The sequence below is a fragment of the Sorghum bicolor genome, chromosome 5 (assembly GCF_000003195.3).
Source record: "Sorghum bicolor cultivar BTx623 chromosome 5, Sorghum_bicolor_NCBIv3, whole genome shotgun sequence".
NCBI lineage: Eukaryota > Viridiplantae > Streptophyta > Magnoliopsida > Poales > Poaceae > Sorghum > Sorghum bicolor.
This window is the reverse complement of record NC_012874.2, coordinates 54,783,337-54,796,549: the sequence shown is the minus strand read 5'-3', so window position 1 is coordinate 54,796,549 and position 13,213 is coordinate 54,783,337. Positions and strand designations below refer to the sequence as shown.

At 43.5% G+C, this 13,213-nt stretch overlaps 1 protein-coding gene across 1 annotated transcript; it reads right to left on the bottom strand.

Annotated features, from left to right (window-relative positions):
- Positions 6,509–7,237, bottom strand: LOC110435956. Its single transcript, XM_021462072.1, has one exon. It carries the CDS (start codon positions 7,235–7,237, stop codon positions 6,509–6,511), a length of 729 nt encoding a protein of 242 aa, XP_021317747.1.

Below are 13,213 nucleotides of genomic sequence, written 5' to 3'. Positions count from 1 at the left end.
TGACTCTACTAGAAAGTCTAAACGAGATTACAGGAAACTTTACATGACCCAATGTAAAACTTCTAACAAATCAACCCCTTAATCTCGTTGCAGATCGATGATGCCTAGCTTCATCCTCAGTTCCATGAACTTGACCCTGCCAAGAGCCTTCATCAGGATATCAGCCAACTGCCCATCAGTTCCTATGTGATCCACATCAACCACACCATTCTCAATGCACTCACGAATATAATGGTAGTGAGTATCAATATGTTTACTCCTCTCCTGAAACACTGGATTCTTGCTCAGTTCTATAGCAGCCTTGTTATCAATCAGTAGTCTGAACTTTTCAGGTTCACTCCAGGTTCACTCACTACCAATCCTGCTATCAAGTTACTGAGCCACACACCTTGACAAGCCCCTACAGCAGCAGCCATGTACTCTGCTTCACACGAAGATAGAGCCACAGTTCTTTGTTTCTGAGAACACCAAGTCACCAAACTATTTCCCAGAAAGAACACAACTCCAGAAGTGCTTCTATGGTGTACCAGATCACCTAAATGATCGTTATCAGTGTACCCAAGTAAAGCCAAATCTGACTTTCCTCCTTTTCTAAATCTCACGCCATAGTTGATTGTTCCAGCAACATACCTCACAATCCTTTTCACTACAGACCAATGATCCTTCCCTGGTGTCTCCATAAACCTGCTTGCTAACCCAACTGCATAGGCAATGTCAGGCCTAGTGTTGACAAGATACCTCAAGCTCCCAATGATGCTTCTGTACCTTGTAGGTTCAACTTCGATTCCTGGCTTTGTTGTTACAAGTTTTCGCTCTCTCCTCCATTGGTGTATCGATCGGGTTGCAACCTGTCATCTTGCATACCTCAACAATTTTGGAAGCATAGGCACTCTGACAAAGTGTAATTTCTTCAGAGCCTTGATGTACCTCCATCCACTATACCACAGCCAATCTAAAGCGTCAAAAAAAAGGTCGCTATAAGCCGCTATAGCGACCGATCATCAGTCACTATAAAGTTATAGCGACCGATGTATAAGTCGCCGTAAGTGGCGTCGCTATAGGTCTATAGCGTCCGATCGGGTCTATAGCGACCGACAGATGGACGCAAAATCTATAGCAACCGATAATCTATCGCACGATTTAGCGACCGATGATCTGAGGGTATAAAACTTTGTAGTGACCAATTATCTGTCCCTACGAACTCAAAAAATTATATATAATTTTAATTTCATATTAACCAGATTTTGTGCCTTAAAACATCCATAACAAGTCACATTATTCATCTACCACATACATATGTAAACCATAGCTGCCCACAACACTCATCAACCATATAAGTTATCTCAAGTTTTCATTGAAGCCAACATTATCAAGTTTGCTTGCACAATTCATGATACAAGTCATCATTACACAAGGAACAAAACACATACAATCTAGCTAGGTCAAATGGCAGGCACAAGTCATATGTTTGCTTGCACAATCTAACTAGATTCACTACAAAATGCTTCATCTCCATCTTATCAAAAGCAAAATGTCATATGTTGGCTTCCTCCAAGACCTCCCTCAACCTGTAACATCAAGATGGCATGGAAACTTTTTAGCAAGAAAATGAATACACATGTATCTATATTTGTGTATCACACAGCCAGCTGAAGACCTTACAGGCCGTAATTGCTAAGTTCCATGTCTGACTAGTCCAGCACAAAAAATAACAGTAATATCAAAACCACATCAGTTATCTATGTGACATGTATAAATAAAAATTGTCTCTTTCAAATACTTGTTTGGAGTTATACTCAGTAAAACTGGGGGAAATAAGGTTAGCTTATGAATAATAGTTCACAAATAAGTTTGGGGTTGATCGTGTTTAATTCCAGGGTCGTCATCTCCTTCCTCAAAGATTCTCAGAAAGAGCATCACTACCCTTTACGAACAACTTCCATCATGCTATGTTTGCTTCAGCAAATTAGGATTTAAGAAGTCCTTCAACTTCTGAGAAACTAATTGCCAAAATGTACTGTGATAAAATAGAATGGTTGATATAGGTGCTGCTACACTATTAAATCACATGGCAAACTCAATCACAAAACTAATACCCCATGATTACTTTGAGATTTCTAATGACATAGCACTAAATTTCTTCTGGGGCTGTACAGATCTATTGCTTAAAAACATGTTTTAATTGGACATTGACATGGTGGCATGGTGGAAATTTAGAGAGTACAAGCTAAGTTATCCTAACACAACAGCAAACTAGATAGCTTATAATAGAGGAATTAGCAGATTCAAACAATTATTCTTTTCACTATAATAAGGAATAAAATAAAATGTGTTTATCAATTTTCCAAAGCAAATAGACTAAGTTCTTTTTTTATGCGTAACATTCCGTAGGAAGCACCTATGGTGGCATGGTGGAAATTTAAAGATAACAAGTTATCCTAACACAACAGAAAACTAGACAGCTTATAACACAACAGAAAACTAGACAGCTTATAACAGAGACAAATAGTTCATGGAGTTTCCCCACAACAGAAAACTAGACAGCTTAAACCCCTCCTGTTTCATCCACAAAAAAAACAGCCTACAGAAACTACTGGAATCAAAACAATGCTGGAACCTAGCCATTATATAATCCAACAAAGTATGTCGTATGCAGTGGCAGCAGGGAAGACTAGTGATAAAAGATGGTTGCCCTGACACCTAAAGGCCCCATCAACCAGCTCTGAGGACGTGCCCACTGCAGCAATACCTGCATCACAAACAATCTGATCTACTCCCACAGAAGCAATACCTGCATTACAAACAATATGATCTCCTAGGGTAGTATAATTGAGCTATCCCAGTGCAATACATGAGGATGAGATGTTCCTATACACCTATGACAGCAACCTACAGAATCAATAAAACAACAGAACAGATTAATACAGAAGACAACATGAATCCGTTTTCATTTCTAGTTTCCAATTGTAGTTGCACAAGAAGCATGAAACTAGACCTGATTTCTTATGTACGATTTATCCCCCTTTTCAATACTACCTCACAAACCCAAAGTAACATTTTCAGACAAACCAACCAAGACCCTCGTGCTAGTCTCAGTTACTCGCTGACCCTACCTATACAACGCCAACCCAACAACAAATCATTCAGTGTCGCAGAGCAGGGGTGGATCCTGAAAAGGGACATGGCCTACCCACTGGGTTGGAAGGGAGCCTGGGAAGGACCAATGCCGAGAGGGGGTAGGAAGGGAAGGGAGCAGCAGATGGGGATGGAAGGGAAGAGAACGAGTACCTCGGGGGCGCTCCTGTTTGAGCTCGTGGGCGGCGGGAGAGGGGGCGGCGGCTGCGACGATGGGCGAGGGGTGGGGACGACGGCTGCTACCGCTCGGGCAAGTACGGCGACTGGCGAGCGCACGGCAGGGATGGCAGCCCAGACAGCGGCCGTGACGGGTGAGTACGGCAGCCGCGACGGCGAGGGCGGTGGCCCCTGCGATCTCGCGAGCGGCGATGATGAAGAGGCCGCGACTCCGTGAGAGGAGATGCACGGAGTGGCTGGGGTGAGATGCGGCTGTTGGGGTGGGTAACGCTGGAGATAGGGTTTTGGATGTGTATACGCTGACGGGTGGGCCACGCTAAATTCGTACGCGTAAGTGGGCTGGGCTAGACGCACCAAAATAAAAATGGGCTATAGTGACTAATCATTTGACTCTATGATGTGCTTTTAGCGCCCAATCATTTGAAGTAAATGGTAAATATATGTAGCGACCGATGTGCCATCGGTACAATTAAAAATAGTGACCGATGATCTGTTACAAATTTATACTGACCAATTGTTGGATGCTAATATTATGTTTTAGCGACCGTTGTCCAACGCTATAGATTGGTTGTGGTATAGTGATCCCCAAGTAATAACTAAGCAAACCCAGATCACTCATGCTGAACAAACTCATCATCTGTTGCTTGAATTCAATAATCTTCTTACTGTCTAGCCCACAAATAATTAAATCATCAACATAAACTCCCACCAACAGTAGCGAGTTACCTTCTCCTTTCCTCTAGACAGCATGCTCCACTTCATATTTTCTGAGCCCTAAGTTCCTTAGTTCAAAATCTAGCTTGGCATTCCAAGCTCTTGGTGCCTGTTTCAACCCATAAAGAGCCTTCTTCAATTTTAGCACCTGGCCATTGGCTTTCTCAGCATTGAAACCGGGTGGCTAATGTACATACACCTCTTCTTGCAAATCTCCATTCAAGAATGCTGATTTCACATCCATGTGATGCACATCCCAGTTACCCTGTGCTGCAAGTGCTAATAGCACTCTCACGGTTTCCATCCTTGCTACAGGAGCAAACACCTATTGATAATCCACCCCCTGTTGCTGAACATACCCTTTTGCAACGAGCCTAGCTTTATGCTCCACAATGTTACCTGCAAGGTCCCTCTTCACCTTAAAAACCCACTTAAGCCCTATGGACTTCTGATTTTTAGGCAAATCTGAAAGTGTACCCATGTGTCATTGTTTGCAATGGATTTTAATTCAGCAGACATGGCATCTCTCCAACACTTCTCTTCTAAAGCTTGCTCAACATTAGCAGGTTCATCGGCAGCTAATAGGCATAGACCACTGTACTCAAAATTCTGCATCTCTTCAGTTTCTTCAAATAAATCTGACAACCGCCTATATCTCAATGGCGCTTTAGAACCAGATTCTTGAGCACTCAATGGTGTACCTCCTACGGTCACATGAGGGGGCTGACCCAGAATGAGTGGATAGTGTCAACGGGTCTTACTGAACGCCTGAAGACTGTATGGTTCCAGGAGAGGGTGGTGCTGCTCCACCTGCCCCTATATTTTCAGCAGGAGCCTCTATTGCCGGATCCTCAACAGTGAATTCGTGTTGGACAATGAGATGATCAGGCTGTAGGTTTCCTGAAGTCCACTCCCAACCAAGCTCCTCCTCAAATATCACATCACGGATAATATGCAACTTGCCTCAAACTGGATCAAACATCCTGTAACCTTTAGTCCCTTCCTCATATCCCAAGAAAACCATCTTGGTGGATCTGTCACTTAGCTTCTTCACGCTAGGACCAATGTTTTTCACAAGACCGACACACCCAAACATTCTCAAGTGTCCCACTCTCGGTTTCTTCCCATACCAAGCTTTATAAGGAGTAATTCCCTCCAAACTCTTGGTTGGTGATCTGTTAAGCACATACACAGCAGTTGAAACCACCTCTCCCCAGTACTGTGCTGGCACGCCTTTTGATTTCAGCATACATCTTGCCATCTCAACTACAATCTGGTTTCTTCTCTCCAGTACTCCGTTTTGTTGAGGGGTATACAGAGTAGTAGTGTAGTGCTTAATCTCAAATTCAGTACAAAATACAGTGAATTATTTTGAATTGAATTCACCACCTCGGTCAGTTCTGATGGCCTTCAGCTTCGTGTCCAATTCAGTTTTAGCCCTTGCTTTAACTTTCTTCAAATAGGACAAAGCTTCATCTTTTGACCTGAGCAATTCAACCCACATGTATCTACTGAAATCATCAACAACTAGCAGAAAATAATTCTTGCCACCTGGAGTTGGCGGTGAGATCTGTCCACATAAGTCAGTGTGAAACAACTCCAAACCTTTTTTAGCCCGAAAACCAGAAACTTTTGGGAAAGGAGCTCTATGTTGTTTGCCTAAAGCACACCCTTCACAGACTTGTTCAACATGATCAATCAATGGAACTCCAGTAGCCATACCTTTCCTGTCCAACTCACGAAGAGCTCTGAAATTTAAGTGTCCATACCTCGCATGCCACAGCCAAGCCTCATCTTTTATCTTTGACAACAAGCATACAAGTGGAACCACTCCTAGCTGCACAGTGTACAGCCTATTTCCAGTGCGTGGTGCACTGGTCACCAGCTTCTTCTCACGGTCTAGAACTTGGAGACGCTCATCGTACAGTCTGATGTCACACCCCGCTTATTAAAGCTGACCTAGGCTGACAATATTGCTCTTCAACTTAGGTATATAATAGACAAAAGTCAGTACCTTGTGTTCGTTATGGCGCCCCTCCATGACCACCGATCCGATCCGGCAGATTTCCACACAAGATCCATCACCGAAACGCACCGTACCGCAAACTTTCTCATTGAGATGCGTCAATGTCGAGCGGATGCCTGTCATATGGTTGTTGGCACCCATGTCTAGCACCCATCTCCCATCCGGGTACAGTCCTGGCACAACCTTGTCCTCTGTGAGATGAATATCCTGCTTCAACGGTTGGACAATGTTGTTCACCTCTGCCAACGGCAGTGCCGGGGCTGATCTCCCACTACCACATTTGCTTCTGGTTGTTTCGCGCCCTTCTACTTCTTCTTTGGACGTTTACAATCCCTCGCATAGTGGCCATAGATGCCGCAATTGTGACAAACTCCAAAACACTTTGGAGTGCCTTCCTTAGTCAACTTGACGGAGCCTGTGCTACTGGAATTTCCGCCCTCACTGTGATACGGGGCATTACGTATTTCCAGTGCCAATGAAACTTTTCTGGTTGCCCTCCTTGGTGGGATTTGACTGAGAACGTTGCTTGTGCTTCTCCAACCAATCCTCCTCTGCAAGAAGTACCCTCCCTGACTTGTCCGTTATCTGCTCCACCTTGTCATCTAGGCGATCCTCAGCTGCACGCAGCCGACCCACCAATTCTTCAACCGTCAATGTCTTCATGTCACAGAACATCTCGATTGACACCACAAGTTGACTGAAACGAGGTGGCACGACACGCAGGAACTTCTTCATCACACAGGTGTCGTCAACTATCTCTCCAAGCGATTTGAGATTGGCCACGAGGTTGTTGATGCTCATGCCAAAATCGTCGATTGTCTCTCCTTCCATGAAGCTCATATTCTCAAACTCCTTGAGCAGTTTCTGGGCATTGACATCTTTCACACGATCAGCACCAAGTCTTATCGTCTTGACCAACTCCCACGCCTCCTTCACGGTTTTCTTGCTTCCCAAAGTCGTCCACATCTTCTTCGAGTCTGAACGCAGCAATGCGCCCATAGCCTGGCGATCTTGTGCTCTCGCCTCATTCACGGTCTTCTTGCTTCCCAAAGTCGTCCACATCTCCTTCGGGACTGAACGCAGTAGTGCGCCCATAGCCTGGCGATCTTGTGCTCTCTTCACCTTCTCGCCCGGTTCAATCACCTTCCAAATCTCTAGTGCCTCGTAATTGACATGCATCAACATCGCCCACTCTGTATAGTTGGTGCGATCTAACATAGGCCACATCAAGGAACTCTCCTTGACTCTGCGAGGAGCGACGCTTGCTGAAATGTCTCCCATCTTCTCCGGTAGGAACGAACTGAAGCTCTGATGCCACGTGTTAGAACAGAGGACGAGCTCTGCTCCTGATCAGCAGTGACGACGGCACGAAGTTTGCGAGTACAGCGGCGGCTATTAACCCTAGAACTCACGTTGATATCTAGAGACACGAAACACAAAGATTTGATGCTGCCTAAGACCACAGCTAGGTCGTAGCTTTTCATTACGTATTTATAGATGGTTCATTGCCAATATCAATTGCTACTATGTGGCCATAGCAATATACAATTCATCATCATCATCCGAAGATGATGAATCCACTACTTCATTCAGTAGATTGAACTCAGCTTCACAATCCATTAACACCTATGGCTCTAAGGCAAAGCTGAGGCAGGTGTGATTAGAAACACACGATGGGCTGACCTAACAAATCCTGAACGCATGAAGTCCTTGCCATCGTCGACTACTGTGCTCGGCACCGCCGTCCAATGGAGAGGCCAAGCAGGGGACAATCGTACCAAGTGGTGTGCTGCCAAGGGGTAGCTGTGCGTTGCAACTTTGCGAGGAGACTTGGCGGCCTAGTAGTGCGTTGCGACTTTGCGAGCAGACCTGGCAGCGGGCCTATATTGCGAGCGGCAAGGACCAACCGTCGGGATGATGTGGTCCATTTAAATATAGAAAACAACAATGTTTAGCTAGGCTGCTGTAGCACGTATTTTTTTGCCCATCTTTATAGGAGATGCTCGTTGTCCTACAGATGTTTATGGTTCTCATCACTCTGAATTCCAGAAATCTTTTGCAGGATTCTCCTTTTTCTTTAAAAAAAAGAAGCAAATTTTCTTTTAGCAAAGATTTAGCTCTTTTTCTGAGAGAGAAGCGGTTTAATGAATCCCCTGCCAAACATGCTCAGAGTATGCAAAAATGGCACTGTGGCGCCTTAGCTTAAGGCCTTGTTTAGATGCGAAAAGATTTTGGATTTCGCTACTGTAGCATTTTCGTTTATTTGTGGCAAATATTGTCCAATTATAGATTAACTAGGATCAAAAGATTCGTATCGTAATTTACAGTTAAACTGTGCAATTAGTTTTTATTTTCGTCTATATTTAATGCTTCATGCATGTGCCGAAAGATTCGATGTGACGGGAAATCTCAAAAACTTTTTGGTTTTCAGCGTGAACTAAACAAGGCCTTATTGCCGAGAATATGCCATGAAAGAGTTGGTTACGAGGGCGTTTCTCCAACAGCCAACGAAATCATTACACTAGTACAGCCGGTCACTATAGTGGCGGTTCCAGAGGGGTTTCCACTAGCGGCATCCAATACTGCCAGTGCTATTTGACAGTAGAAATCAGCAAATGTACAATCGGCTTGTTACCAACCGATTGTAGTAACATTTTACAGAGTCGGTTCAGTATACGAGCTGCCTGTAAAAAGACGTTTACATAGGCGCCTCATGTAGAACACGCCAGAAGAAATGGTGAAACATTGTCGGATTTTTATAAGAACCGATTGAATAATTACGTTTACACTGGTGTTTCTTTACACAAACCGCCTATATATTTATTTTCCATGAAAGTTAATTTGGCACCACATAGTTACAGTGCCCAATATTAGACAATTATAATCGTAAATATAACACAGGCAAAATATAAGTATAATTCATAGACTCACAGGCAAATATACTTATAATTCATAGACTCACAGGCAAATAGTTTCTTCATCTATGAACAGTGTAGTGGAAACTACAAAAATAACTAAAAATACACCATATAAGTACCATGTGTGAACAAAAAAAGTTTCCACTCATTGTTTTGCTTGGTACTATGAATCCTCATGTTCTACGAGATCTTGGTACTCTGGATTCGCTAACTTATCATGGGTATCAAAATACTTTCTATCCTTGTGAAGCACTTCTTTCATGATGAAGCTACACATTTCATCGCAAATTTTTATGAGCTCTTCTAACGAAAGATGATTACCCTTTGAATCATTACACTTGTATACCTGCAAAAATTATTAAGCCATTGTACATATTACAAACTAACAAATATATGCAGGCAGCATCAGTAATGACATTCACATGTGACTTCACTTACTTTCTTGCCAGTGTACTGACCGTCGTGTCTAAGAAACTCGCATACATAGTACACATAGTGCATCGATCCCCGTGATTGCTTATGACACTGTATGAATTGAAAAATATTAATAAGTGCATATTTCGAGTAATATATTTGAACTACAGGCGACAGGGACAAGATCAACCAATCAAAACAGTATTAATCTTTATCCTGACCCAATTTCCATCTTTAATGAGCCAATATTCGAGATTTCAGCACTATACCAATTGCGACAAACTGTAATTGCTACCGATCATATTCAAGATCTTCATCCACCTTGTCCAAAATTTTACAGTGAGCAAAGGTTTAGTACTGCTCTGCTTATGAACTTTTTCCAGGACTATGAGACACATACTGCATATTAAAAGCTTCTAAAAGGGAAGGCGCAGGAAAAACTAAGGACCTGATTGGTTTACAGCCAAATTTTGCCCAACCAAAACCAGGGCACCTCCAAAATTGCGTGCTAATTTGGTTTGAATTGCTACAAACTGTAATTGCTACTGATCATATTCAAGATCTTCATCCACCTTGTACAAAATTTTACAGTGAGCAAAGGTCACTGGTACAGGACAGGCCTTTAGTCCCGGTCGAAAACCACTTGTATTCTCGGGTGGCGAGCCGGGACTAAGGGATCGGGACTAAAAGTCCAACCTTTAGTCCCGGCTCCTAGACCCGGGACTAAATGGGGACCTTTTGTCCCGGTTGGTAACACCAACCGGGACTACAGGGGGCACCAGGCAGTGACGTGGCGCCACCCCTGGCCACCCCTTTTAGTCCCGGTTGATATTACCAACCGGGACTAAAGGTGTTTTTTGTTTTTGTTTTTTTTTCTTTTTCCTTTTCATTTCTTTATTGATTTTGGTTTTCAATTGTATATGTTCTCCAATTTAATCGTATACGCCGCAATTATCCATATACATTGCACCTATACGAGAGCGTCATTATTATTGCACTCAAATAAAGTATGAAACTACATATATATTATCCGTATAATATATATATATATATATATATATATATATATATATATATATATATTATATAGCTATACACATACGTACATACACATTACATTTACAATAATAATATTATGTACAAGTAATAATCAAGTGTGCTGCCACCGGTTAATGATTACATAATGTTTGCCCGCCCACTCAAAGCTCATACAAGTGTTCGTCCTTGTTTGGAATGGGCTTGAAGCCCTGCGGGTATAAGTGGAACTCGCCGTCTTCCGGAATGACATGATCGTTGATAAATCCGGCGATCGTCTCCTGGACTCCAAGGAGTAATGTGTACTCGAACACTTTATCTTTCATATTCCACTCCTTCCATTTGCATTAGTTAGAAAAGATATTAATATACATAAAATCTATTTAGTTTCAACAAATAAATAAGATATGAATTTACTGTATACACATGCATGTTACTTACTTTTAGAACACTTTGAGCAGGTTTAAATAGGGTGCACCGCATAAATTCACAAACATAGTATCCACATAGATTCGTTCCAAACGGCTGCGTGGGCACCCAAGGGAGTAGAACAGGAGGAGGAAGTGACACATTAAGATCCGTACGATATTTTTGTTGTAGCCAAGCCCAAGCCCTGCCCAATAAGACGCTCGTTGATTAGGTATAGCTAGCATAATAAAGTAAAGGAGCACGCATCGATATTTAAAGTATGGTATATACTTACCTCTGGATTATGTCTATTATGTCTTGATAGAGTGCCAAGTCTTTTTTTATTGAGTCCCACACATGTATTCTTTGTTCCGTGATCTTAATCTCAATAAGTATCCAATGATCTCTGCATTTGTTTAGAGTCAACTTATATATGTATATCTTAATGCCAGATTAACTAAGACATGATATAACACAACACTTACCCCATATTGTAAGGGAAGAGTATCTTCTCCGTATGCCTTTGGTTATAAAAGAACCTCCGGAGGTTCTTCTCCATTTCCTTAGGCTTCAGATTCAATGGATCTTTAGTTTTAGTGTCCTTGTACACGACATATGGATCGATGAAACCAATTCGATTGTCTTTTTTCAATATTTGTTCTCTCATCATGTGTCTGCACATCATGAGCGTAGTTATTACGAATACATACATATGCTATAATGGGATTAATGATTGAAAGGAAGAATCACTTACAGACAGTAGCAGCTCATGAGAGATTTGTCAAGAGCATTCATATGGAGAAGTTGGTGTACTTCACTAAAATCTATCCATATGACGTCTTCTCCACGGAAGTAGTGTCGGTCGCAGACTCGGACGGCAATCAATTCTTCTTGTTTATGTACTGAGCTGACTCTCAAGTAGTACTCGTGCAGCTTGTATATTTGCGTACCAAGTCCTCGTACCTTCTCAGGGTGGCACATACTCCTGCCGTAAATGTACCGACTCTGATATTCATCGACACCTCCATGGATTGGCGCATCGGTACGCCCTAGAAGTGCTTCTAGGGGCAGCCCAGTTTCTTCCATCCAATTCCCGAGCTCATCTAAGTCCACATTTGCAGGTATAGTCATTGCCAGCAAGTTGGCATTTGAACCGTACTCATTCGCAACCACTAGTGGCTGAACTGATTGTTGCGCTTGTTCACCGAGCTGTGCAACTTTTTGCTGGACTTTTCTTTTGTCTGCCTTGATTTTCTTTAGGACAGTACGGTCGTAGTCTGATATTGTTGACCCTGGTTGTTTACTCGCAGCACGGTTCGCGTCTGTCATTTTCTGCACCACTTGACGTAGCTTTGAACGAGGATACATTAGGTATGGTGGCTCTTGCTCTGCTTTTCTGTCAGCTTTGCATTTTTCAAAGAATGCTTTGACTTCCGCTTTGCTTGCAGCAAGCACTTCCTCATCGGTCTTCTCATATGGAAGCTTGGTCGTCTTCGGGATCTTCGTGTTCAAAGCTTTCCTCTTTGCCGCAGGTGGTTGGAGTGATCTCTGTGTCTCGGCGGACGACCTCTTCCTCCTCGATGCAGCACCAGCCGGTGCCGATGAGGCGGCGGCCGTTGTCGTCGGCATTGGCGGAGGCAGTGGCGCAGGTGGAGCTTGTTGTTGTGGAGGAGATTCGACCGCGGGCGGCGTTGGATTCCTTCGTGGAGGAGATGCGACGGCCGGTGGTGGGGATGCGGCCTTCTCTTGTACGTCGTCGTCGTCGTCGTGTCCCACGGCACTATGGTCATGCGGTGAATGGACAGACGGACTTCGGTGGGGGGAGGCCCTGGATTTGAAGAAAACAAATAAGGTATATGTATACATGACTAAATGTAATTTGATACATTATATAATTATAGAAAAAGCAGTAGCGTCCACAATAATCCGCACCTGCTAGGGTTCGGTTGTGGCGGCGGCACCCCAGGAATAATGATGTACCGTTTCCTCCAACATATGAATGTCTTCTCCGCTTCACCAAGTGTCTTCTCTCCATCACCGCCTTCGATATCGAGAGGCACATTTTCACGGCCTCTGACCACTCTATCCACCGAGACACAAGCATATCCGGCTGGTATTGGGACAGAGTGGATTGTTGGTGTCTTGGTGGGGTCGATAGGAGATACGACACCGGTAGCCACCTTTACTGTGCCATCGCCCTCCGGAATATGGAGCTCACAAGACGTCAACGGAGCGGTGACGTCATCCACCAGGAATCGCAGCCCTACGTCATCAACTTGCCTCGCAGGCGCCTCCGTAGAAGCACAACTGCTCTTTAGATGAGCTGAGCAAGGGCTGATGTTGGCGGCCGGTGGCTGTGATAAGCTTTGGAGGCGGGAAGTTACAG

Bases quoted from the DNA above. Each gene is read 5' to 3' on its own strand.
- LOC110435956 (XM_021462072.1), bottom strand. From the start codon at position 7,237: ATGTTGATGCATGTCAATTACGAGGCACTAGAGATTTGGAAGGTGATT.